The 27954-nt window shown below is 40.1% G+C and overlaps 2 protein-coding genes across 4 annotated transcripts; both read left to right on the plus strand.

Moving 5' to 3' along the window:
- The first annotated feature begins 304 nt into the window (after positions 1 to 304).
- Positions 305 to 16098, plus strand: slc35c1 (solute carrier family 35 member C1). 3 transcript variants are annotated; one of them, XR_011584460.1, is made up of 4 exons: positions 305 to 367; positions 1489 to 2000; positions 2953 to 3595; positions 16088 to 16098. XR_011584460.1 is itself a non-coding variant. In XM_070835639.1 (2 exons), exons 1-2 carry the CDS (start codon positions 1481 to 1483, stop codon positions 3531 to 3533), a joined length of 1101 nt encoding a protein of 366 aa, XP_070691740.1. In that variant the 5' UTR covers positions 1399 to 1480; the 3' UTR covers positions 3534 to 4512. The 3 variants fall into 3 exon arrangements, 1 of the variants encoding a protein (XP_070691740.1); XR_011584459.1 differs by lacking the exon at positions 305 to 367 and having other exon boundaries at positions 1399 to 2000; XM_070835639.1 differs by lacking the exons at positions 305 to 367; positions 16088 to 16098 and having other exon boundaries at positions 1399 to 2000; positions 2953 to 4512.
- Positions 9413 to 17674, plus strand: pamr1a (peptidase domain containing associated with muscle regeneration 1a). The gene is made up of 10 exons (XM_070835624.1): positions 9413 to 9557; positions 9866 to 9991; positions 11188 to 11302; positions 11652 to 11869; positions 12948 to 13145; positions 13256 to 13443; positions 13790 to 13872; positions 14159 to 14385; positions 15246 to 15589; positions 16819 to 17674. Exons 1-10 carry the CDS (start codon positions 9428 to 9430, stop codon positions 17389 to 17391), a joined length of 2202 nt encoding a protein of 733 aa, XP_070691725.1. The 5' UTR covers positions 9413 to 9427; the 3' UTR covers positions 17392 to 17674.
- The last annotated feature ends 10280 nt before the right edge of the window (positions 17675 to 27954 follow it).

The following is a 27954-nucleotide window of genomic DNA, read 5'->3' on the forward strand; positions in this document are numbered from 1 at the left end:
CATAAAGATAAATAAACGGACTACTTTTTGACAGGTTTATAAGTTAAAATTTAAAAACAAGATGATCAGGCCATAATGATTTTACTGCCCTCACACCCTCCAGGTGGGACTCCACATGGCTAGCTATCAAGGCCCTTTATCATATTATTATTATTACCGTACTATTCATGCATTGTATTATAATATTCTCTCGTGTTTTTGTCCCGCACGCTGTCCTGTGTAGACCAGGAAATACAGGTGTATGATAAAGCCACCTGTTCCGTTGCCTCATGGGAGGGGTGGGACAGGACAAACCACAGACAGCCCTGACTTCCTTGTATCTCCATGTTGGAATAATCAAACACAGAGCAATCTCCAACAGTTGAAGGTAAGAAAGGCTTTTTGACAATGCATAACATAACACTTCTGTGGTCAGCTGATAGTTTTAGTGACGTTGAAAACAATAATGGATTAGTTACCTGATGAAGTTGGAAATGAGGCAGTTAAACTATTCCGCGCAATGTAGTGCAAGCTACTAGTTTGGTTAAGGAGAGCTCAGAAATTGTTTTAGAAAGAATCGTGAATATTACGAACAGCATTTTAATCTGGATACATTTACTCAGTGACAATATATCTTTAAATAATAATAAATAAATAAAATCTCGATTCAAACACGGAAGTAGTCAAATTCAACGAGACTTCCGTCCTGGGCATCTGCCTTCAAAATAAAAGTGAGGAATTTTAAAACAGCATTATCTATCGTTTTTGTTTAAGGTCTACACACATGAAGTGGTTCACCCACCTAAATTAGTTTGAAATGAATAAGTCAAAGTGCTATTTACAATCTTCAGCATTTACTATTCATGTCTAATTATAAAAAGGCACATAATTAATTAAAAGTTTTTTTAATTAAAGATATTTTTTCCATAGAGAAATGCACAACAGATGCTGCACATACATCATACAAATGAGTACAACTATTGTAAATCAATCCAGGATTGCAAGTCAATACAGTAATAGTAAATATGGCTTTCTAACAATTACACACCATGTTATTTATGCATGCAAGTATTTTGCTCTCTGTCTAAATGTTTGAGTAATAAAGCAAACAGCAAGAAAAGTTTTGACTTATAATTGCCAGTTCGTCTTGCACTATATAGTTATGTTTCACTATAGGCTAATGGTAGACAGACTTAACAGTCCATACAGACGTTTTGTTTATCAATTATATCAAGAATAAGAATAACAAGTTGCATTTAGCTGTGGGACTACTCTTGCAATTTCTTTTGTGCATACCAGGTTTATGGTCAGGCATATATTTGTGTACATGGGCTTTTATTCTGAAAAACTTAGATCGGAAGCCGCACTGTTGTTGCCGCTGGCGGAACTCAATCGTCATGTTTGGACCGTGTAATTACTACCGCTGCCGGGCTGTAGCCACACATTAGCACGTTTAAATGCCCCAGTTTTGACCCAGGTTGTCCTTTATTTCTCTGTAACCATGAACAGGACCCAGCTGAAGCGGTCCAGTATTTTAAGGATGGCTCTGGCCGGCTCGGAAACGATGGACCAGGACGAACATGGAGACCCTTTCATACTCCGAGCTGTCCGGATAGCAGCCGTGGTTGTCCTGTACTGGTTTGTTTCAATAACAATGGTGTTCCTTAATAATTACCTGCTGGACAACCGGGAACTGGACGCGCCGTTGTTCGTCACTTTCTACCAGTGTGTGGTGACCGTGGGGCTCTGCTGGCTCATGCAGCTGCTGTCCAGACTGTGTCCGGGACTCATCGACTTCCCGTCGGTCAGATTCGACGTGAAGACGTCCCGGGAGGTGCTGCCGCTGTCCGTCGTGTTCATCGGCATGATCACCTTCAACAACCTGTGCCTGAAATATGTCGGAGTGGCTTTCTACACGGTCGGCCGCTCACTCAGCACAGTTTTCAACGTGCTGCTGTCTTACTTTATCCTGAAGCAGACCACATCCTTCCATGCCATACTCTGCTGTGGGGTCATATTAGGTATGGTGACCTCCTCCTTGATTAACAAATGAACTGTTTAAACTTCTGACAGCATCTGATGCAGGTTAAAAATACAATCTGCACTCATATACAGTGCATGAACCAACATCTTAATACACTTGAGCACCTCATTGCAAAACTGTGAGCATGAATCTGCCGTCATAAATACGCTCCACTTTTAGGGAAGCCTTTCTGCAAGATTTTGCAACCAGGCTGCATCAGTCACATGAGCGTAAACGAGTTAGAGTAGGGCAGGGATCATAATTTCTTCCACATCAAACTCTGAGAACAGTTTGTTTTGTTATGGACCTGACTTTGAGCTCACCGTCACTGTTCTTGAAATAGAAAAAGACTTTCCCCAAATTTTGACATCAGTTAGGGCATTGCCATCTAAAATATTACTGTATGCTGTAGAATTAAAGTGTCCCTTTTAAGGTCCCATATTATGCAAAATGCCCTTTTTATTGCAGCATGACCTCAAAATGAGCAGAATATATGATCTTTGATTAGAGATGAGGGCCCCAAACCATTTGCAAATTTTGGTCATTGACTCAATTCAAACCTACTCACGTAATAGAATAATTCCTGGACAGAAATTAAACCAAAATCCATCACCATTTGTATGAAATTGCCATTTTCAGTTTATAACAGCGTTCCTCTTTCCTCTATTCATTTTGCACTGATATAGATGAAATGTGGCTCTAGGAACACTATTTCCTGCCAAACTCAACATTTAGCTCACAAATCTCTTTGGAAACAAAGATCATTTTTACAGTCCTGGTTTCAATCAACATTTTCATTCCTGGCAGAAAAGATTAAACAAAGAATCAATAAAGAAATATAACAAATTAGGATATTTCACTGCTGAAAGTAAGCTGCCTGCAGTTTGGCTGTTCTAGTGTTACAAATGCTCCATTGTGTATCATGATATCTCTGTCCTAAATGTGTCCAGGTGGTTTCTGGCTCGGTGTGGACCAGGAAGGCTTGGCCGGGTCCCTGTCCTGGTCAGGTGTCTTCTTTGGGGTGTTGGCCAGCGCTTTTGTCTCCCTGAACGCCATCTACACCAAGAAGGTGATGCCGGCAGTAGACGGGAACATCTGGAAGCTGTCCTACTACAACAACATTAACGCCTGCATCCTCTTCCTCCCGCTCATTATTGTGTTTGGAGAATTGGGCAACATCGCCAGCTTCACCCGTCTCTCTGACCTCAGGTTCTGGGCCATGATGACACTCGGAGGGGTGTTTGGTTTCGCCATCGGCTACGTCACGGGCCTCCAGATTAAGTTCACCAGTCCGCTCACACACAACGTCTCAGGCACAGCGAAGGCCTGCGCGCAGACTGTTATTGCGGTGGTGTATAACTCTTCCAGCAAAAGCTTGCTGTGGTGGACCAGTAACATGATGGTTCTAGGTGGCTCGTCAGCCTACACTTGGGTCAAAAGTCTCGAAATGAAGAAGATTCCCCACAAAGACCCTCAGGACTCAGCCAAGGAAAAACTGCTGTCAGGGGAGAAAGGTAACATGGGAGTGTAGCCATTACTACAGGGCTGAGAAATAATCAGCTTTTATCATGCTGCGTGAGAATGTGAAATAATGTCAGATTTAGAATATGATGGAAGTGATACACACATGGAATCATGGTTTTAGTTTAGGTTTAACAGTCTTGTGATTTTATATGGTTTGACTTGAGGCTTGAAGTAACTTTGTACATATATTTTATTTAAAGCTATTCACATTCATTTGGGGCCTTTTTTTACAATTATTTTTTAAATGAAATTAATTACAATGTGTCTTTTGTGATCTCTTCAGCAAATGAAGGAAAGAAAATCATGTTTTTAGTCACAGGGAGGGTATATTAACTCAGATCGAGGATCACAGCAGAAATAGAGACTTTTTTACACCTACCTGCCATTTTTATGAATGTATATCACTATTTTGTTAATGTTTTTAGGGAAACCTCTGGCGAGGAACCTGTCTGCTTTCTCAAATATGAGCAAAGCCAAGACAACGGGATCAGTAATATCCTGTAGTTTATAGAGGACACAACAGGCACAGCAATCAGAAACCCTGTGTCAGTGGGACTAACGTACAATGGGCTTTTATCCCCAAACATAACACTCCTTTAGCATTTTAACTTGTATATTATTTATCTACCTAGAGCACATTGTGTTTCTGAGCTCAGTCAGATTGTAACATCGGCAGTGACATGAGATCTATGAAGATATATTTGCATTTCAAAACAAAAGTGCGGTGAAAAATAACATTGCTAGAATATTTCTTTATAGGTCTCATGTTTCACATGTTCCTACTTTTACATGTGTCAGTATCTTGTACACGTCACAGGTGTACATTGTGCCACGAGGAGTCTTTGTTCACACTTGTCATTCTCTCTTGGCTTATGGTGTTACATATCAGGTATCTCTTTACCAGCCTGAACGTCTTTAAGTAAACCATTGTCTGCATTCAAAACCAGCTTTCTAAAATGTAACATTTAAGTTGCTGTTGAACTAAAACAGAACCAGTGAGCTTATTTGAAGTAAAACATTAAAGATGGTGTACAAGTCAACTGCTCTCAAGTTTTCCTATTGGTGTATATGACCGTATGACAATGTGATATTTTGCAGTTTAAAAGTAGAGAGTTTGATTTATCAGTTATATATTTTCAACTGTAATCTCATGATAACAGAACCAAAACAAATGGAGCAAAGTCTGAGCTTCCCCACCTTTTTATCTATCTTATGAGGAAAATATTCAAGCCATTAAACCATCTTAACTCCGTTCTGCCTGTGCTCATCTCCGATGTGCCTGAGAAGTTAATGAAGCTGGCGGTCGTGTGGTTTTTTGCACGCTTCAAGCAAAACGTTGACACGAGCCGCCGCCTGCCTTCAAAGGTCAATACTGTTGAGAGGACAGCTTGGAGCGCAACATTACCAAGTATCTCCACATGCTGACCACTGCCTCACACAAGGAGCAGGTGGCCAGAAATGCAAATGTGCATATGTTCATGTCTGAACAGCTCCCTCACTGAGTGTAATGTATATTGATGTACAAAGGAATGATTCATTATTCAGAGTGTTAAGGAAGGTGAATGTTCTTACACCTGCTGAAATAAATACATAATGAATTAACAAAATGACTAGACATACTTATACAGACAGAAGTTACTGTATGGAAATCATCCTATTTGTAGGTCACTGGTACTAAAGCTAGTACATTGTTGGAGATTACGCTGTGAGCCAGAAAACTGCTAATAATAGGAATATATTCAATATCATTGTTTAAGTATTAAGTATTTAACCATTTTAGTAAAATGCTAATTTTTATTTTATTTTTCATAGAAAAATGTTTTTTCTTATTATTCTTTTGTGTAAAGACGCAGCCACTGTGTCTAATTCTATCTGTCTTGGTAGTCCAGATTGCTAAATACACCCACAGTTAATATCTATCTGTCTTCATAATTCTTGCTACTTCTGGGGCCTCAATTAAGGTGATAAGATGTGTTTCAGTGAGCGGCGCCCTCCGTGTGTCACTGTCGCTAATGTGGGTGGCGTGGTTATTGTCAACACTGGATGGAGGTGAGGAAGGTCAGTGGATGCTGAAGCCGAGCGGGATGAGAGTCTCTGGGCTCCAAATGGAATATTTCTCTGAGCAATGGGGCGGCTAAAAATAGCTGAAAGAGCACCATGGGTAATTACACGAACCGAAAAACACTGGTCTCTGATGTCAAGAACTCATTTCAACAGTGAATTTGGCCTTGTGACACCAATGAAAGTTTTATAACTGTGTCATAATGTGGAATACATAATCCCCCACCCCTCATCTCTCTCTCTCATCTCTGGCTGGGTCAGGTTCAGCGTGACAGGACGAGGCGAAATCTTCAACGATGACTGACAGTTCAAAGGCTGCAAGTATCATAAGTAGTCACTCATGTTTCTTTATGTGTGTCAGCTCAAAGTGGTGGTCAAAATGTGCTTGTCACTTTGTTGATGCCAGAGTTAATTACTGCTGGGGTGTTTTCAGTTAAAATCTCTCTGTACGTGGGAACACACTCTTGTCATGCCATGAGGGTTGCACACTTTATGTTTCTCAATACCTCCGCTAGTTACATTGTTTCATGTAGTTTAATGTCCTCAGTATGATTAAATTAATTGACGTCTTTGCCGCTTAAGGGCAACAAAATAAGCTGTAAACACAGTTGTTAATGTGTAATATGTATCCTTCCAGCTCTATTTTGGTCACCACCAGCTCTCACTGCTAAAGTCGCTAACTTTGCCTAACTGTCTGTCCTTATGTGCCAGGCAGGGAGAATACACTGGGCTTATCAGAGCGTTGTGCTAAAATGATGCTGATGAGAATGATCAGACTGAAACAAAAGGCCGTAAAACCGAAAGACACTGTGGGCATCCATGAGCAACCCTTTTCACCACACAACACAGATTCTGTATCACAGAAAAAAAGAAACAACCAAAGAAACAAATGGGTAGATGGGTAGATGGGTAGATGGGTACCCACCTGGTTTGCCCACATATGTGTTCTTCAGTGCGATTCAAAATGTAATCATAGTTTTTGATTCGCACCTGATCTGTATGTTCAGGATGAAACATAATTGATGTTGACTTGTGCACTTGAGCATGTGGACTTTATATGGGCAGCTTTTAGCACAAATTACAGCTTTCAGTCTCGCATATTAGCCCACACTCAGTCAAGCTGGACAGGTTTTCACATCAGCCTCCCAGCATCAATCATACAGATCAAGAAAAGCTTGTGAACATCTAGCAAACTAATGACTCTGTGAATGACTATTGACTTTTTGCTGTTCTGCGTCTGCTAAATTTACCAATAGGCAATTCTTTACTAATATAATAGCCTCATCATAGCAGGGTTGTGTTAAGGCGAATGATTTGTCACCATCAATTTATCATAGAGATCTTCTGCCCTCTAATGGTAAAAATATACGAGCATAAGTGCAGCTTTAAAAGAAAACACTAAAGCCTTTGTTATTGCTGAAGGCCTGGGGTGCATCAACAAGAAAATTAAGATGTTGTCACTATCCTGTAAAGACATTTATCTCCAAAGCATCAACTGTTCATGAGCTAATAAAAACAGCCCTGCTGGTGACAATTTTTCAACTAATTCAGCAGGTAAATGGTTTATCTATCGTAAGAGGTGGGAGAAATTGTCTAAACTCATAGAGATTCTTTTGAATTGTCATTGCAATGTTATCACCACACACTGATTATATTTAAGATATGTCAGATCAATATAATGTAGATCACAATTAATATGCTATGTACAATCAAAGAATGATTTAACCGTCATCTTGGTAATATTAAAAAATGTCACACAAAGTAAAATATCCAAAAAAGTAAAAGACACCAGTCTTTATAAATGTATATGTAGTATTATCAGTCACAAGCTGTCTGCTTACAATCTGCTGTAATGGAGAAGATGAGAACAGATATCAAAACATGGAAACTCCTAAGTAAAGGCTTAGGTAATGGAAAAGAAACCTTGGGCATGAAATGGGCTGTGACGATCCTGTCGGCCTCATTGCTCCTGGCACATCTACGGAGACTGAGATCATAAACATTTCATGGAGGCGACATCTGTTATCTGTCTTTTAAAAAGTTACGAAATGGCCGTGTCTGGCATGACAGCTGGTGTATGATGAAGCATCAGTAAACACATTTGGCTTGATGCACCTGCACGTGGATTTTTTTCACATGACTTTTGCCATTTTTGGGGGGGGAAAAAAAGAATGACTTTGAAAATCTAACTGGAAGCTTGGGAGACATTCACTTCACTTCTTTTCCTGAAACCTCTCTCAGCAAACTGACAGATGGAATTTGTTTTCTCTGGACTTCTTTCATCTCGCCTCGCTGTTTTCCTCATTAGCATGTCTTTATTTCCCTCAAATGCACTTTCCACTCCCTTCGCCAGCAAGTGTTTTTCCCCTGTTGCTATTCAGCAGACAGCACTCATTCTGGACTCGCAACAAGAGCAGAGAAACAGGAACTAGTTGCATACCCGGCACTGATTCGAGCTGAACAATTTGAGAGCAAACACAAGCTTTCACAAAGGGATGCATGATGGAAGGAATGGGTTAAGGATCTCTGCCCATTACGCTGAGATGGGAGAATACATCATTCGCTGCTACGTCATATTTTTGAGCAGACAGGAAGATCTGTAGATAACACTGAGTTAGTGCTACCTTCTTGGAACTTCTCTGGAAGTTTACTGCTGTGGGCTTGGCAGCCAAAATGCTCACTTTCCAGGCATGGAAAGTGCCCATGCTCACTCTTCTGAGCCCCAAACTCTACTACCTCCTCCTCAATCTCTGTGTTTGTGTAACACCGTGGCCACATGGTAAGTAGAAGACATTTGCAGCGTTTGGTGAATGTTCTTACTGTACACAATACCGAAGAGTCTTTCCATCTCATTGCCTCTTCTTTGTGAAAATGTCGTGGACTGTTGACTTAATTTCTGACTAACAGTGGAGTTATCTCATGACGGTGAGTCACCTCTGCTGCTAAGGACTCTATGTGCCTCACTGAAATAAGAGCCACACATAACCTCTCCTGCTCTGGCTTGTACACAGCTGTTTTCATTGGCAAATAATGCAGATATTGGGCATATTAGCAAGGGTTCCATATCTGGGGGGCTTTTACATTTCATTTAGCACAGAAATCCATAACTATTGATGTGCAGGATTACACCTATGATGAAGGCTGTAGGCCCTTGTGAATTTCATCCTGAGCCCACTTTTCCACTGCTTTGTTGTATATGTCTGGTGTTTGAGAGAACAATAACATAAAACAGTTCAAACATTCATCGACATATCTAGTATTCCAAATGGGTTTGTGAAAAAAAAAAAAAAAGAACCTGCCATCTTCAGTGGGATTTTGGGACATATTTGAAACCGTCGCCGCTTGCCAAGCTGCTCAACGCGGTGCATGATTCTGGGTCAGAGCTCACAAGGTATGAGATTTGAGGTCAAGGCATCAGGTCTGAGATTTGGTTTGCAGGCAGTGTACAGTCCCGTTTGAGCTTGATAGCATCACCTGCCACTGAATCACCTGCCAAGACAGATTTCACACCTCAGCAGTTAGTCCAGTCCTCATGAAATGTTGTACATGTGTTGGAAGAGAGAGTCTGATCTGCATCGCCACAGAACCGGAAAATATGCTAAAGGGACCTATTTGTACCTCGGCCCTCCTCGCTGCAGTTCTATGACCACATGCAGAAACAGAAATGTGCTGCAGGGCTAAATTGGTCATTCAGTTTTTTATAGATAGATATAGAAATAGATAGAAATATCTAAGTTTAAGTATTAGAACTAGGTGCGTATTGAGTTTGATGCCACTGTCCTTTGTTTTGGTTCCACAGTTCCGACAGGAGACAACTGTCCGAGCTCCGAGTGGAGCGTCATGTGTCGTCCGTGTTGTGAGTACCACCTGATCCAGTGTCAGTGTCCTTCAAAAGGGTCGAGGGTGGGCTACACTGTTCCCTGCTGCCGCAATGCTCGGGATCAGTGTGACCCCTGTATCATTCACCCAGGTACACTTTCATTGCTGCTTATAGAAGTTCTTTTATCTGTAATAACCTGCCAGGAGCTTATTTTTGTCTTGCTGCTCATGGTGCCCACCCAGTTCCACTTCTACAGTTTATTCCAAACAAGCAGCTGGTGCTCTCAGAGGCTTAAAATACCTAACCGTCTGTCTATGAAGTCATATGTCCTAGAATAAAACCTACCATACCTACCATACCATGTAAAATCACTAAGGGGTTACACTAGTCAGCGACTAAGAGAGTCAAATTGATTTAAAAATCGTATTGATATTATTATGACACTTTGTCCTTGCCAGGCTGCAGTCTGTTTGAGAACTGTAAAACCTGCCACAATGGAACGTGGAAGGCCAACGATGATTTCTTTGTCAATGGGAAGTACTGCACTGAGTGTCGCCAAGGCTGGAGTGGAGGGGACTGTAAAAGTGAGTTATATTGCTGTAATGCGCTTTTGCTGTAAGGACTTATCTCACCACAGAAGTAGAAGAATAATCTTGAATTTCAATGCTGACAGGAGAAAACATGGATACCATGCACCATGCTTCCTTATCCTTATGAAGAATTGATCAGCTGCACTGCAACATTCCCCAAGCACTGATGTGTTTTTGCATATGATCGATACATCGCTGTGGCTGAATGCTAGTCTTTGTTTTTAGATGACATTTGCAAATGAAGTTCTTACTGGCCAGTCATCATATGACTGAATCATCCTAAAGGCTTCTTAAAGACTAACTACATGTGACAGCTTAAAGTGACTTTATGTATTGTTAGGCTTTATTTATATGTGCAGCAATTTTGCTGTATGTTTCAAAAACATAATCCATCACCTACAAATACAGCTCTTTATTATCTATATCTAAAAGGAAACAAAATTAATTTACAGAACAATGGATCTGCATCCACATTTGTAATACACCGTGAGGACACTTGGTGGCGACAATGCTTTTTTGTTTGATTTCTGCCAAGCAACAGCCACAGAAGTCTTGTTTTGTTATCATAAAAAAAAAATGAATTATCAGGATGGTGCCTCAGCAGCTATCAGACCTAAATGATTCAAATCAAATAAGTACTGGTAATAAAGGAAAGAAAACAAGATTATTCACTCCCGTGGCCCATAGGTTGACTGCCATTCTGCTAAGAGAAGGCTTGGAGCCATTGTGCAGCTTCTCTTGTTCTGCACGACCTGTTTAAACTCAAATCAAATCAAATAGGCTGCATGATTATAATAATTCTGTGCAGGGCAGCGTGTACAAAAAGGCTAGTGAATTCTAGAATATTCTAAAAGCGTAAAACCTTTTAACCATTTAATATCAGACTCTAATTTCATCCCTCACTCTGGTCCCTTTCATTAGTGAGGACAATTTTCATTGCTTTTTTAGTCCTCCTGAGGAACACACACGTGCCAGCATGAAAACCAGCATGATGTTTATAATTATGGTTAATGAAGGGGCTGGTTGGAGCCCATCATCTCATATGTTATTGGAAAGTCATCTGCCCTCTTATACAGCATGTGGCATCACTGGTCCACCAGTGAAAATGCTGAGTGCCATTGTGATAAACACACAATTAACGAGAATGTGAATTCACTGAGTGAAAGTAATCACAGTTCTCTTGTGGGCAGCGTGCGGAGGCGTCATTCAGCGGGCTCAGGGTCACATTGTCTTGGAGAGCTACCCAACAAATGCTCGATGTGAATGGACGGTGCAAGTGGAGAAGGGCAGCAGCATCGAGTTGAGGTGGGTCAATTTGACGTAGATTTCACGTCCACCTGAACAGAACAAACTGGTCAGTCTTTATTTGTAAAGGCTAAAGACAAGTTATGTTAATTAAGTAACTTCAGGTGATAAATAGCGAGAAAAGCAATCGAGAGATTTTAATGTTTGGCCTGAAGTTGAGACCAGTGCAGAGTTAGAATACATATGAGGCCAAAATCAGGGTAAGATTTAGTTCAGTGTTTGAGTGAAATGAATAAAAAGCTTTGTTCTATATGATCTGAGAGGTTTACACAGTGCCTGACAAAACACAGCAGTCACATTTAGCTGGGAAAAATCAGTTATATATGGCTTCTCTTTGGCAACACTGCAGGTTTTCACTGCTCAGTCTGGAGTCTGACCATAACTGCCGTTATGACTACGTTGAGGTGCGTGACGGCGAGGATCTGAGCTCCCCTGTGATTGGACGCTTTTGCGGGGATCAGCTGCCTCCTCCTGTAAAAAGCTCTGGGAGCCTCCTGCACATCCTGTTCACCTCAGATGGCTACAACAACTTTGATGGCTTTGTTCTGACTTTTCAGGAGAGTTCAGGCAGGTACAATAATTGTTAGTTATGTGAATGCTGCTTACATACACACACACGGTACTGATAGACAAAATAACAAGAACATGTATGTTAGTCATGATATACTGTAGGAATTCATACTTAACATTTATCAGAGGATGCTCTGCTGTCCGGGCCGTGCATACATTTGCTCCTCGACCTTTTTCTTTCATTCTGCTGCGTGTGCAGCTTCCTATACGGGGCAGTGATGTGAGGCGGACACTCAGGGACACAGATCTATCATACTCATCCCTCTCCTTTTCACCTCTTTGAAGTAAATCATGCATCTAACTTGCATCTCATTTATCCAGCCTGTCCCTCGTGGACACTAAATCTTGCTGAATAACATATCAGACATATCAACATACCAGCGCATATCAGAGTAGTGCAGCCAGAATGAGTGTTACAGTAAAGATCACATCTATAAGTCAAAGTAGGATTTTGTTATTTCACACTACAACACTAGTGTCATCTGAGCAATAATAAAAATATGTTTACCAGTTTGATTCAAACTACTACACTGGATTTCATTTAAGGAAAATGAGGGTCATCCTTTGCTGGCACCCAAGTAAGTCAGTCTCCTACATTCTTAGTTACAATGGATTCAGTTTCACAACCTCAAAGGAATATTTTGTCTTATCTTATCCAATTATTTACAATGTCACAGCAGACACAAGGAGATATAAAAGAATAACCCCTGGACTTGTTTTGCCTGGATGGGGGCCATCTTGGATTTCTGAGCTATGTGCTCTGGTTCAAAAGTAAATTTTTCAAGATGACCTCAGCTGCCATTTTGGATTTGGGAGGGGGGGGTTTTGGGAGGGACTTAGTTGCTTTTTTTTTTCTTTTTTATATAAAAGATTCATAGCAGTCAAATATATCATCAAAACATCTTAGCCAGAGAAAGTTCAAGTTCTAGACCCAAGTAGTAAGACCGTACTCTCAACAAAACCCAGTGTTAAATATTGTGAATGAGTTTTAGGCAACAGAAACACTGTTTTGTGTCAGTTTTGTATCAGCTGTTGATTCAGTGGGGTTTGTTTTTCATTCAAAATTTCTCCACAGTTTCAGCCATCGAGAATCCAGTGTGTGCTCTCCCAGAAAAACCGGAGAACGGGTATTTGCTACCTGTATACGGAACAAAGGAAGAGCTTGTATCTGTAAACTACTGGTGCCAGCCATCCTTCACACTGATCGGCTCCCAGCAGAGGAATTGTCTGCCTAATGGCACGTGGAGTCACATGGTCCCCACATGTGTAAAAGGTACTGTTACACCAGGTGCTTTCTGGTCTTCCTGTTTGGTGTTTGTACAGTATGAAAGCCATGCAGTGCAGTCATTGCTCCTTTTCTCTCCCAAACACACACTCACACAGCCAAAACAAGGAGGGTCCAGTGTCCCCCCCCGCCCAAATTGCTCAATGGCTACCACAGACCTGCTCCTGGCACAGCTGGTGGTTTGGTAAACATTGAGTTTTTCTGTAAAAAGTCCTATATTCTGAGTGGAAACCACCAGAGTACCTGCCTCACAAATGGATCCTGGAGTAGCAGGCTGCCCAAGTGTGTGAGAGGTAAGTGTTTTCAAAAACACATTAGTGTTGGAAACGCAGTGTTATTCTTTACACTGCCTTACTCTGTAAAAAGGGTAGACGCCTGACACCCAAGTTTACCTGGAAATCTACATATTCTGACATGTGAAAGCACTGTGATGGGTGTGTAGTAAACAAGGCCATTTGTACGGATGAATCAGTTTAGACTTTTTCTTGATAATGAATATGTTTGTATATTAAGCACAGAATTGTGCATATTCACTCAGACTTTAGTAGCATAAATAATTGTTAGCTAACGGGCAATTTATTCAAACTGTTTCTGCAATGGAGGCTCAGAAAGTGATTCTCGTGTACTAATAGTCATTTGCCCACACAGCATGTCGAGAGCCCAGAGTGTCTCAACTTGTGCGACAAAGTGTTGTGAAGCCACATCTAATATCAAGGTAACACCTGAGACACTATGTGTATAAACATGATTTAATCAATTCAAAGCCACTATATGCCTACTGACTTTTTCACCTGGCGCCAGCATTTCACTTCATTTCAGTCGGACTACCTTTATGTATCTTTAAAATTGAACTTAGAATTCAGAATTGTGATGGACGTAGTTCACATTGGCAACAGTGTTAAGTTATTCAAGTGCAGATAAGAAGCTATGAGACAAGACAACATTTTTTTTTTCCTTTTCCACAGAGAGAATCGGATCCAAAGAAACAGGCTCTCATCCAGGTACAACATGCACGATTTGTTGTCAGCTGGTTTTATTCCTATCACATTGGATGAACAGTCAAAAACAGACGACACCGACTCCGTGGAGCTTCCTCGTGGTTTTCACCCTGTCTACACGAGCATCGAGTACAAGTGTGCCTCCCAGCTCTACCGCCACACAGGAAGCTCCCGGCGCACCTGTCTGAAGACTGGCAGGTGGAGTGGACGCCATGTTTCCTGCTCACCAGGTGAGAGCAGACATGCATGTTCTACCTTAAAGGAGACTATGTCACATAGTGTACAGAAATGTATTGTTGAATTCATTAGCAGTAACTGTTGCTCAATTCAACACATTTATTTATTTTATTGCTAAAAAGTGCGACATGATCTGGTTTGACAAACCTAATGTTAGCAAATGTTAGAAACCTTTAGATATTACATTGTAAATTAAATGACACTATATTTCTAATTTTACAACTCGCAGGAGAAACCTGGGCTCAGGAGAAACCCACTAAACAGACAATGAATTTGACGCCAGAACCAGCAGCCGGCTAGCTTAGCTTAGCATAAAGACTAGCAACAGCTAGCCCTACTCTATTCCAAAGGAATCATCTAATTTATGGCAAATATGCGAATAAGCAGATTTTCCAAAAGGTGAAACTATTCCTTTAAATACACTACGCCTTCATTGCCCCCTCCATGCAGGTATTTTCAGGTTTTTTTGCCCGATTAGTCATAACCACATGGTGCAATTAATTTTGTTGCACCACTTTGTGTGGGATGCCTGTAATTCATATTGCTTTGTGAAGTTTGGTGAACTTGTGAAAGTGAAGCAAAGCTCCACCCAACTACAACTTTAAGCTAATTTGGCTAATTAGCAAGAATAGGTAGAATACAAAGCAACCTGCCTGTGTGTGGAGGGCTTTTTAAGTCTTGCAGAACTTTTTCTTTGTAAGGAAAAAAAGGCAGAATTATGTTTACACCAGCATTACCTTCAGCTTATATTAAAAGTTTTTCACTTTTATTATACTCTACTTTTTACTGCCTGCTTCTTATGAGTTTACATTTTTTGATGCACTCCTTCTCTCTGACTGATGCCTTCCCACAGTTTGCGGCAAATTCGGCACTTTCAATCCACACAACCTCACAGACGCTCAGTGGCCGTGGCACGCAGCCGTCTATATCCGCTCACCTCCTGATCACACCACCAGCACCCAAAGGAGCCCACATGGAATAACCATGTCTATCCAGCAGGGGGCCTCAGAGGAGTCCTCATTCTGGTACCTGGCCTGCAGCGGGGCTCTGCTCACCCAGCGTAGCCTCCTGGTGGCAGCTCAGTGTGTGGTAGACGAGGACACGCTGCAGACCCTTCACCCTGCACATGTGAAGGTTGTCACAGGCATGCAATACCAGACGTCACAGGATTGGCTGAAAAGCCTGCACCACCTCAGGGTACAACACAGTCTTCAAGCCAGATCTAGTAACTAGTTTTGGGTGAAATCCCATCAGATCTTTTATGATTTTGCTTTTATTAGATGAGTTACTAAAGACTTTTTTTTTAAACAATAGTGATGTTTTGAGAGTACAAACACATGTTATTTATAGAGTCACATAATTTCCCAGCAAGCATTGAGCTCTGGACTTATGACCTAGACATTTAGACGCCAAGGTTAAAACTGTGTTCAGTTATTTCAAAAGCTGAAACTTGAGAAGAGAAAAAAAATTGTCGCCCACTCCGGCTCCATTTGCATTTGTTTTTGTTAGGATGACGTTTCGGCCCCCAGGTCTACTTCAAGATCGATCTTGAAAAAGGCCTGAGGGCCGAAACGCCATCCTAATAAAAGAGATATGCAAATGAAGCCAGAGTGTGTGACAAGTTTTTGTCTATTCTTAAGTTAAAGTTTCGGACCTCAGGCCTTTTTCAAGATTGATCATGAAGAAGGCCTGAAGGTCGAAACGACACACTAATAAAAGAGATATGTATATGAAGCTAGAGTGTGCGACAATATTTATGTATTCTTAACTTTCAATGATGAGCACGTCACTACAGACCTTGGTGTGCTTTACTTTTCCATTAATATAATGCTGAACGTTGTCAGAGATGTTTAGATTGTATAGAAGTGTGTTTGTTTTCAAGAGACTATAAGGTCTTAACTGCCAGTTGAAATAGTTTTTTACACTGGAGCACTGGTTGAATAGATGTCTAAAAAATGTTTCAACCACAACTATTCTACTTTTAACCCAGAAGCCTAAACATCCTTTGACCTACAAATTACCAAAACCATGCGTATTATGGTCTTAACAGGTTTTACATCTTTTTATTTTCAGGCCAGACAGCCAGCAAAAGTTTCCCATGACTGCAAAATCTACCAAACAGCAGATGCAGTGATAAAGTATTAAGCACGGAATCTTCATTAAATAAATATAATCCTCTGGATAGGTTTGTTTGTACAGGAAGAAATCCTTTTGCATTTAGATGTGCACTTAAAGCTTTGCTGGGATACGACTATATTTAATTTTGATTTTAAACATTTGCGCATCTTGATGCATATTATCTGATCTTGACGGTTTTTCCAAAAACAACAAAACTTGGCAGATTGTTAGTGGAATCAGGCTTTCTCAGGTATTCTGACTTCAAATTTTCATCCATTTTCGCTCCTTTTTTCTTTCTGCCCTAACAGGTTTCAGACATTTTAGTCCATCCACATTTTTTCTCTGCCCCAGACTCCAACGTGGCTGTGCTCAAGCTTAAAGACAAGGCCAAGATCAGTGAGCGGGTGCTGCCAGTGTGTCTCCCCAAAGTGCAAGGAGGAGAGGTGACGGCACAAGAAGCTTACACTGCAAGGTGGATTTTACCAAGCGATCACAGGCAGCTGAGCCGCTACACTCCCTCAGGCCAGACGAAACTTGTTGAGTTGGGTGACATTGCTCAATGCGAAAGAGAATTTGCTCAAGGAGCAGCACATACCACAGTCATGAGTGATAATTCACTGTGTGTCATAAGGAAGCGTTCCAGTACTCACAGCCCTTGTGCCAGTGTTGTTCCAGGCATCACAACAGTGCCAGTTGTGTTACCATCCACAAGGACTGTCTTGTCGGGTCATGAGGAGGCGCAGGGAGCCTCCAGCACTGGCTGGCAGCTTCTTGGTTTAGAGAGTTTCAGCTATAAGGAAACCAACTGCCACCAGCAGACTCACTCAGTTCAGACACGAATAGCCAACTTTCGAGACTGGATAGAAAAAAACATGAAGTGAGTGTTTTTTGTATTTTATATAAAGCAAGATGAGGTCATTTATTTCCAGTTTTGTAGAGCTCACACATGGAGCGGACAGCGAGAGCACTGCTGCCATAATTATGTACCTGCTATCTGTGTAAATATCATGTTAGGTGAGAACTGTTTTCCTGGCACTCAGCTTGTATCTCTTATGTGTGCATGTTATTGCTCTGTATTGGGGCTTCAAACAGCTCACCGTGGGCTGGTTTAGATACACAATGACAGACTCATTATCTTTGAATGTTACTCTATGTTTGTGTGTTGTTCAGAATAAAACTGTGAAGAGAAAAATTGCTTTTTAAAAATTAAAGAAATTCTCCACATGCGATTTTGAGTCTTTGATGCTCAGTATCTCAGTATTCACACAGACCAGCTAGAACATTGTAACATTAAGTAGATGACATTATCACTGGCAAGAGAGAAAATGTACTTACTATCTTTAGGCACTGTGTGCAATCTACAGTAGCAGTCTCTAGTTCCATGCTTAAAGCACAATCAGATTTTTGTTGTTCTTATTTTGTTATTTATTTTCCACTATATTACTTGTGCATTATTCTGCGCTTATGTCATGAGTTTATTGAATTTTAGTCTATTATATGGAACTTTGTAACATTTATTTGAAAAGTTATTGCCTCCATTAAATAATATAATATAATATAATATAATATAATATAATATGGTAAAAGTTTAAATAAAAAATTAAATTAAATTCACTCAAAAGCCAGTGTCAAATCTAAAAGGTGAATTAGAGCTGTGTCCCTGCCTTCATCCTACAGCTCCAAATCTCTACTGTGCTGAAGTGTCCTTGGGCAAGTCAGTGAATCTCTGCCAGCTCCAAGTCTCTGACCTCTGACAATCCCAGAGATAAACATGTTCCAAGAAGGATAAGTCATTATCTGCAAAGTCAGTCACACACATTAATGTTTGCAAAAATGCAAAGGTTTATTTTATGCTAAAGTGATATTAGGACATTTATTATTCAGTTTGCATGCACAGTTTCAAATTCCAACAAAAAAATGTGCATATTTTATTAATAAGCACTAAATTTCAAACAGCCTATCATTTAAAATGCAATAGCATATGTTTCCGTTATTTGCATGCATTTCTAAGCTATATGCGTGTGTGCACGTGCATGGCAGTACACCATGTAAAGACTGCATGTTCATCTGTAACACTAAATATGCACAGTACCTGTGTGTCTGTGGCGTGTTTGCATGTGAGGCTATGCGTTCGTGAGTTTCTCTGCAGACTGTCCAACATGTGCTGTCATTGAGAAACACTGAGAGGATTTGCTAAACTTAGCTCTTACTCCTGAGACGCAGACACCCGCTGTGCTCTCTGCGGCTTTGTGCAGGACACCTTTTAAGCTCGGCCAATTAAACAATGAGTAGCTCAGTAGTCGGTCCCTGCATCTTGCAAACTGAACTGCTAAAGAAAAGCAACTGAATTTCTATTAAAAACAGGGCAAATACAGGAGTCAAGGCAAGAAAATGCATTGGACTTTGACTGTAAACACATCAGTGACTCTAATGCACATGTATAAATCATAGAAAGACCCACAGGTGTAAACGAATGCAAATGTTACTAATTCACTGTAAATACAAATATATGTACGCTTTATAATTGTTGTATTTGACTTATGGGCTCATGTTTTGCACTGGCAGAGGCCTCCATCTTACTGTGTGATGTCATGATGCTAAAAACGGGGTGAAAGTCTGCTAATCTATTACTCTTAACTGAGAGAACACCCAACGGACACCTGAGAGGAGGCACTGACCTCTCATCTCAAATCCTCAGCCCTCTGTCTGTACGACAGTGTGAACACTGTGCATGTGCAGGGTGTTTGTTTAGGTTGCAAGGGGGAGGTGCAAGGATTTCTTTAACTTAGAGTAGGAGAGGAGGAGGAACCTGCTGCAACACCTGTATTATTTCTCTCTCGAAAACTCTGCAGATATTGATGCTGCTTTAACTATACGCACATTTGAAGGAAATTAACATTTTCCCAATCAGGAAAGCCCACAAATATAAAGAGGACAAGACTTCCAGAGGTGAGCACCTTTTATTTAAGAATATTAGAGGATAATTACACTGTCCTGCCATGTTGATGCTGAATCATATACTGTATAATATGTCGCTACTGGGGAGGATTTAGTGCTGTGACCCAATTCTAAGCATACCTGAATGTAATGGTTGGTTGTATTCCCACTCTTACTCTTGAGTGAATGGCTCATTGTAGGTCAACTCAGGATACTGGCAAAATGCCTACCAGTGAAAATCATCAGTGAACAAAGTCCAGAAATAAGCTGGGTTGGTCCTCATCCACCTACAGTTTTACAAACACATAAACTGTCAGTGAATTGAAAGATTAATGACTTTACATCTCAGGACAGGAACAAGTCAGCTCGTGAATTTTATGGAAGTGACAGTTTCTTAAAGCAATGCAAAAACTGCTGGCCTTGGGCCACATGTGCATCATTAGAGATACGGCGTTCTGTGAGATTCACTCCCACCACACTCCCCAGCCCGAGACAAGGCTGCAAGAGGATGAAGTTCAAAAGAGTAGCCGGAGGGGTTCCACTGTAAATTCTGAGTAAAATTAACTAGATGGGTTGCACATCAGACAGTTTCTTATTTTTTATCCTTGTTGGAACGTGACTACAGACATAATCACATCTTAGTATATACAAGGCGATGCACATTGCAGCATGCAGCATCGTATACAGCGCACTCTTACAGAGGAGTGAGATTGTACTTAGAGTTGGAGTTTCTAGAGTAAATTCTGGACACCTGTTGCATCAAAAATGTTTTTCTTCCATGCTTTTGTTTCGCCTCCACACACTTACTCCTCAAATAATTAAAAAGAAAGTCAGCTGGAGAAAGTGGACATCCATTAACAATAATGTAAAGGTGATGAGTCCCTCTTATTCACTTGTGCATCAAGGAGGAACATTCATGTCCCTTCACTAACATAACACTGTTAGACATGATGCCTAGAAATAATCAATAGCAACTTTAACCATTTAAAATACAGGAACTGACTTGATTCTTTTCAGTGTCATTATGTCGTATCGCCTCAGATTAAAATTGGGGTGGGGGGGGGGGGGGGGGGGGGGATTTGGAGATGACATCATTCTCAGCTACAAAAGAGGTCAAGAACAGTTTTCTGATAGTTTTGGTGTGGTTGGTTTTCTGTGACTGAAAATAAGAAGGATGCAACAGTTGTATTACTCATCAGACTGAGTGTTTTTATTCGGCAATAAATATAAGTCATGGTTCCATAAAAGTATTGATGACTTGTATGAGCTAATGAAATAGTGCACACATAAAGTGACACCATGTACCATCTCAGAGGTCCTGTGAAGTTTCCAGTTTTCCAGCAACAAAATCAATGTTTTTTTATGAACAGACCCCACATTTTTTGAAATATTGGCCTCTACCAAACGGTTGAGATGTCGTAAAACATGTTTTCAATAAGATATAGTGAGTCAAAATGTGCTCTACCATATGGTTGAGCAGGAGGTTAAAGGGTTAAACACACACATGGAAATTGATATCTATCTTCTCACCTAACTACCAGTAAGACAGCAAATCATCCTAGCTGCATAATTTAGCTCTAATTTGCCTTATTCAGTGTAAAGAAGGACAAGAAGACTTTGTGAATCAAGTCTGAGTGGTAATGGCATTTCCTTCTCAACTTCACTCTCAAGTGGAGGGCATGATAGCAGAGCAAGTCAAGAGTGCTTAACTGATCTGAAATGTTTTAATTGTACATCTCCTGCATAAGTAAGAGCAGTTGACTCATAATCAGGAGCTGGTGCTGAGCTCTGGCTCAGATCCAGCTGAAATCCTGCTCTTCCAAGACAGATCTAATTAAAATCATCATTGAAAGAGGATCATCAGCCATGCATCATGCCTCTATGATGCAAAATGGGGTTGCTATTAGCTAGTGACAACACTCACTGTATATAGCCTACTGTGATATGTGCATCCACTGTGTTGAATTCTTTCATGGACATCTTTGTTGAAAGACTTTATGACCCTTTCGTTATTTATATTCTCATTTTTATTTACAGCCCTATCTGAAAAGTCTGAGCAAAGTACCGAAACCATTCATTACAAACATGTACATGAAATAACCCCAGCTCCCACATGAATAAAGAATCCAAGTGCCGTGAGGCTGACAGGCCCAGGCGAGTGGGCTGTCGGCCCACAGGGGCTGGGTACCACATGCATGAGTCTCTCTCTCCCAGCCCACAAGGCCTACTTTTGCTCCAATCCATCCTAACTTTACCTGGGCTCTGCCTTTATCTATCCACGTGGACATTTGGATAAGTAATTGTAATACAATTAATATGGATAAGCATTCAGGTTAAGGTTGAAGCTGATGCAGACAAATGTTTTTGAATAATATTCATTTGGCACTGTTAGCAGTCATTAAATATATGATGAGATACAATAGGCATGGTTTAGCTAGCTGGATATTCAGCTGTATCAGATGCTTTTTCTGGGTGGAGACGGACATTAAAACAAGACTGACATGCTGCAGCAAACTTTTGAAATGTTAGCAACTAGCATTAAGAAAATAAAAGACTAACCACCAGTGTAGGATTTACTTGAGGGAACAAAGATACATCATATTAGCAAAGATATTGGTCATGTAATTATTTAACTGCTGCATTACTAGCTGGAATTAAATATAATATTCTTATATAACAATTTTCATTTTTCATTTATTTATCAAATATTGTAGCATGTTTCTCTTTTTCCTTTTCAAAGACATTCAGTAAGGTTGAGGTCTGGTGGGTGTATTGGGAATGCAAAAACTCCTTGCTCTTCCTTGACAAAACTGGCAAGACATCACCACATCATTGCATTAAATTAACATCATCTTACGTGATTCGCTGCCCACATCAATTCTCTATGAAGTTTAAAGTTTGGCTGATATATCTTCAGCAGTTTGGTATTGGTTAGTCCATGCTACATGCATTGTACATACAGTGTAGATTATCGTGTGTGATTTCTACACATATTGTGACTTTTCTACTGCGTTCATGGGCAACAGGGAGGTCTGCAATACCTCCAGGCTGTTAAAACAATGTGTGCTATATCTTGAAGGTTTGTGGTTTTCATAGAAAAACATAGAAATATATTGAACAATACAAAAAGTGGCAGCCCTATTTTTCAAAACACCTAATTAGTGTGAAAATGCCCAGAATCCAAAGTACTGGTCAAGTGGGTGAGTTCACACAAAATCACACATGCAACAGCACTTCCAGGGAAAATTAAAAGAAGACCAGCACTAAATATTACTTCTATATAAGAAATAATATATATCTGTATATCTATTAAAGCCAATACATCATTTTGTGTCGCAAAGACAGAATAACGTCTTGAAACGATTCCGTTGTAGGCAATTGCACTTGGCTCACCTAATTTGCTTGCATGAAGAAAAATTGTGTTTTTATGAACTCAAGGAAAATTAAATTCTTCGTTATTGTGTTCATAATATTATGACCTTATTAAGCGGAATCGTGTGTGGGTTGCATTGGGTCTTTGCCACAATGAATGCCTGTTTAAACTGCAAACTGCACTACATCAGCATCCTTTACTTGATTATAACTAACAGAGGATTCATGAAAATCCTTATTAAAGACAAACATAAATGGCAACTCTCATAATTGTCAGAATTGTGAGTAAAGTTTAGATATATTTTCACCCTCCAGGATTAATAATTCTAGCTTTTAAAAGGCACCGCAGATGGAGATTTCTAAACCTCTAATGAAGCATATAATATTTAACTGATCTGAAAGCATGAAATCTCTAAAAGCATTGACAGTTTGACACATGGAACCATCAGAAAAGCCCATTAATCCTCATTGTTTCTGCCCCATTGAATCATCATCATTTTGTCAACTGACTGAGCCCCCGGCGTGGTGGTATCCTTAGACTAAACCTCTGTGCACTTCAAGGACTTTCCACATCCACAGCAACCACACGTCTATGTCATATAACAGGGTTTAGAGCATGCTGGGAGTTGTATTGTTTCTAGCTAACAGTAGTTTTTAACAGTAAGACGTGGATGTTATGATTCCACAGCTGAGATAAAGTCTTTCTGTATATTCTTTCAAATCTTAATGTGAGATTGTGATTATTACGATTTCAATATTATATATCACCTTTTATTATATTCAGCATGCTTGCATAAGCAAAACTTCAAGGCTTATAGGTGGCTTAGTAATGTGAATGTGATTTTTTTTCAATAAGAGCCGTAACATTTCTGTTCTGACGTTCAAATAGCTGTTGAATTTGTCCTTTTTATGCCACTTAAAACCGTTTTGTCCTGATGAAGGAATTTTACACATTCCTTGCCAGCAACAGACAGAGATTTTAGTCAGTGTGGATATTTACAGTATTTCCTGCAGGTCGTGTCTGAGTGTGCATGGAGCCATGCTCAATGCCATCAGTCTCTTGGCTGATGAACACAAGAAATATGCCACCAAAATTGTTGGGTTTTTTGATGATTCTGGGATTGCTTATGTTTGCAGTGACCACTGGAAATGTGGCTTTGACTGGGAAATGTGGAGTATTGGGAGAACCAACGCCTGCCCATCGTGTATTGTACCCACATAAGAAGGACAAAGTATTGTCTAGTTGTATTTGTACTTCTGGGAGTTGTCTCATCTCTCCCTGAAAACTCACATCACAATATAACAGCTATGACTGTAAAGACCTTTTCTATTTAAAAAAGGTTCTAGATGCCAGACCAACTTAATTGAAATTACTGAAATAAGGAAAAGGGGAAGAATTGAAAATAGATATTATTTCAAACACAGAAGAGCACCAGCAAAGAAAAACATTGTGATTTAATAATGCTGAGACTGAAATATGGTATTTTGCTTGACATTCTTCAAGCTATGCCATAAAAATGGACATTGTGTTCACCAAAACCTCTTGACAGACTCAACAAAAGCATCACTGAATAGTTATCGGGGGGCCATTGTGTTTAAGGTTGTATTGTGTTGTTAAGTGTGTTATTTTGTCCACCTCATTCTCCACACAAGGATTTTTTATTTTCTCTCTCTCTTTTTTATTACTTTCAAAGTGGCAAAAGTAATTCAGTGCGAATCAATTCAATTCAGTGGCAACAACAGCCAATCCTGATGTAATGCTTTTAGATTTCTGCTTTTATTTCTGAATATCATGCGAGTATGTAGGACAGGATAACCTCAACCACATAACAACCCTCAAACAGGTCAAACAGAATGAAACCATAAACACAAAACCACTTAGGGTTGCATGTTGCATTGTGTCTGTTCATGCTTATCCGTTAATGTGTGGGGGGGTTAATATTACTGTAGGTCACGGAGGGAGTTTAAGAAGTAGTTTACAACAGCAACACAGATTTACTTGTTGCCTTTATATTAAACCTGTTCAGGTGATTTTCAGTGTTACCATCACGGTAGATTTCATGAACGAGTTTTGCATTTTCCTGTGTGTTAAATCGGTAGAAACAGTTTACGTTCACACATGGACATTCAGGACTCTGCCTTCCTCGTCATGCATCTGTGTGTGTTGCAGAGGTGCCTGAATCATTAATCATATTAACCCCAGTTACACCTCTCATCATTGCCCTTGGCTAATAGCATATAGAGTCCCAGAACATGTTATGTATATAGAATTGTAAATTTTATTTATCTATTTATTCATTGTGTATTTGTTTATTTATTATGTTTTACCCACTTATTGGAATGAGAATTACAAAGCTTTATGTTTCTTTTTACACTTTTTATATTCAAATTACATTCAACCAACAATATTATTTATCACTGCATTTAGTCATATTTTTGATTTGTCTTACAACCTCTTGCATTTTGTCAGTTATAGCGTTAAATATACATGATTCTCATGAGCAGAACCTGTGGTGTTTGGGACTTTGAAATACAAAGATGTGTGCAACCATCATACGTATGAAAGAAAGGTTCACACAGCCTCTCAGTTACAGATCAACATTGCTGACTTGTTTCAGTTATTGTTAAAAGTAATATATTACAGGCACAAAGTGACTCACTGTCAGAATCCACCTTTGTTTTATGATTTGTGGAAATATATTCTGAGATATCACAGCTGTAGACTTGTTCTCTGAGTGTGTCTGATCCATCTCAGAGTGTATGTGTGCTGGATTAGGATGGCTCAGAACAGATTAGTTAATTATAGACACCTGCTGTCTAAGCGTGGTGTGTGTTGTCAGGTGTTGCAGCATGAAGTCGGCTTGGTGCTAAGGGGAGAAAAGGCGGAGCAAGGTGTGGAACTGCATGGACAAATGCTTTGCCATGTGCTCTTAGACTGTCTCTCCTCTCCCCATCCAAGTGTCACCCACTCAACCCACTTACACCCACTAACTCTGCAAACAGCAGGGATAATAATGCCCATTTTCTACAGCAGCTATATGGTCTCTTAATAGGAGATCACTCTACCATTAGATAGCTGGCATTCAGCTCTCAGACGAAGCAATTCTTTGATTTCCACGTCAACGACTAATGTAGTAACACGGTCAAGCTGTCACAGCCCCATTTAAATGGCAAAATTACACTCTGGATAAGAATTAATAAGGCTTAAAGCCATCATATAAGACTGCACTGCATCCTGACTTGAATCATCTTGTCTATACACAAAAAGTCGGTCACCCCAACAGAGCATTGAGGACTAAATGTTGCCATGGCACTATCGCCAAGATGACTGAATGTAAAATGGCCATGTCACTTTGTGACACTAAAAGAAGCCACAGTCACTGGCTTTCAGGAGGAGTATAATCAACTCAGTGACTAAGCAGCATTAAACGGCCATGTCTCTGCAAACACCTCAAATCAAAGCCTAACTGATTGCTGTTGTTGCTATGCAAAGTTAATATCATTATAGTATATATAATAATTTGGTAACAGTAACAAGATCATGTGTGACCTTGCGTGAATGTTCAGCGTCATATCATTGGAGCAGAGCAAACAGAAAAAGTTTCTTCCATCTTGATTTGCCTTTTATTGCTCTTCATCCAAATTATTAAGTCAGAATATTGGTTTATGATGAGGAACAGCATCTTAGTTACAGCAAATCTTACCCAAATATAAGCCATAATTGATGCCTGATTAAATGCTGAAAACGTGTTGAGGAAACAGCTGCAATCAGTTTTTTGGGCTTTGCTCCCAGAATCAACTTTGATTCTACTAAATGAGTTCTCCTTGGAGCTTTTTTTGCTGCTTAATTTGGTAGTCATTGTTTACTGTGAACTTCATGCTTAAGATTCATAGAGAACCTGATATTAACCCATGAATTTCTGCTTTTCTCTTAACTGGTTCACATGTTCATGAAGCATGCAAATAAGCCTCAGTGCATCCCATGGAACAATACAAATCAATAACCTGGTTTGCAAGAAGCTTAGTCGTGTTTTGTGGATTGCACCTGAGGAGTACCAAGTCATTTTAAATTATCTGCATGGTGGAACAGATGAACAGTAAACATTTCATCAACCACTATAAAGTGTGTTACCAGACACATCAAAGTTGCTGTTTTCTCTGCTGAACAGTCACAAAATTGATGAAACTGGTCAGTAGAGCCAATGAGCAGCACACACCCTTTTTAGCATCTCACACTTATCCAGTCATGATGACACTAGTATCCCCAGTGATTGTTTTCAGCCAAGGTGTTTTAAAACTCCTGGCAACTGTTTTGAAAAGGCAGCACTTTGTGGCTCTTACTAAGCGTCTTTACTTAAATTCTGCAAGGGCAACATCTAGATGCTTAAAGAACTGCCCTGATGAATGTGCATTGTTTTGATGTTTTCTCATTTGATTCTCTAATTTATGAAATCTAAGTGAATGAGCTGAAATATCCCAACACAATTACGTCAGTGAAGTAGGACCCTTTCAAAGAACTTAATGCTTCATAACTCGCTTATTTTTAAGACCTTCTGAGACTTGATCTTTTACATTGCCAAAGCAATGTAAATCATTCTCTTTGGATGGAGAAGTAAACAAACAAAACTAAGCAGAAGAAAGACGACAACAAGCGTTTTCCCTCCCTTGCTAATCTCAATTTGTTGACTCCACCCTTCCTGGATGGGAGACTCCCATCAGACCTCCAGGTTAGTCAGTTTACCTTTGTGCACCTCCCTGCAGCTGAGGCATCTGTGTTTGTGGATATACATCAAATGCTGAGGAAGGAGTGATCGGCAGATTTTAAGGACTGAACAACCCACTCTGAAGGGATAAAATACTAGTTGGAGCTTCTGACTGGATTTAATAGCAAATGAGCCATGACTTAAAATTTTCACTGATTCAGATGGCTGTGCAGTAGCTCTGCTCGAGTATAATTTCAATCCCAAGCAACATCCAAAACAACCGGTAAGTATCATTGGTAGCACATAGTGATGTGGTAGTAGTTTATGAGAAGAGGACTGTCACTATTAGAGGACTGGCACTGAAGAGATGCCATCAAAATCTTCTTCAGCAGCTCCTCTGCAGATTTCCCTTAAAAGCTGAATGATGCATCA

This window comes from Pempheris klunzingeri, chromosome 1 (genome assembly GCF_042242105.1).
Source record: "Pempheris klunzingeri isolate RE-2024b chromosome 1, fPemKlu1.hap1, whole genome shotgun sequence".
NCBI classification, from domain to species: domain Eukaryota; kingdom Metazoa; phylum Chordata; class Actinopteri; order Acropomatiformes; family Pempheridae; genus Pempheris; species Pempheris klunzingeri.

Bases quoted from the DNA above. Each gene is read 5' to 3' on its own strand.
- slc35c1 (XM_070835639.1), top strand. From the start codon at position 1,481: ATGAACAGGACCCAGCTGAAGCGGTCCAGTATTTTAAGGATGGCTCTG. The intron at 2,001-2,952 runs GTATGGTGACCT...AAATGTGTCCAG, and splicing joins CTGCTGTGGGGTCATATTAG to GTGGTTTCTGGCTCGGTGTG.
- pamr1a (XM_070835624.1), top strand. From the start codon at position 9,428: ATGTGTCGTCCGTGTTGTGAGTACCACCTGATCCAGTGTCAGTGTCCT. The intron at 9,558-9,865 runs GTACACTTTCAT...TGTCCTTGCCAG, and splicing joins CCCCTGTATCATTCACCCAG to GCTGCAGTCTGTTTGAGAAC. The intron at 14,386-15,245 runs GTGAGAGCAGAC...GCCTTCCCACAG, and splicing joins CCATGTTTCCTGCTCACCAG to TTTGCGGCAAATTCGGCACT.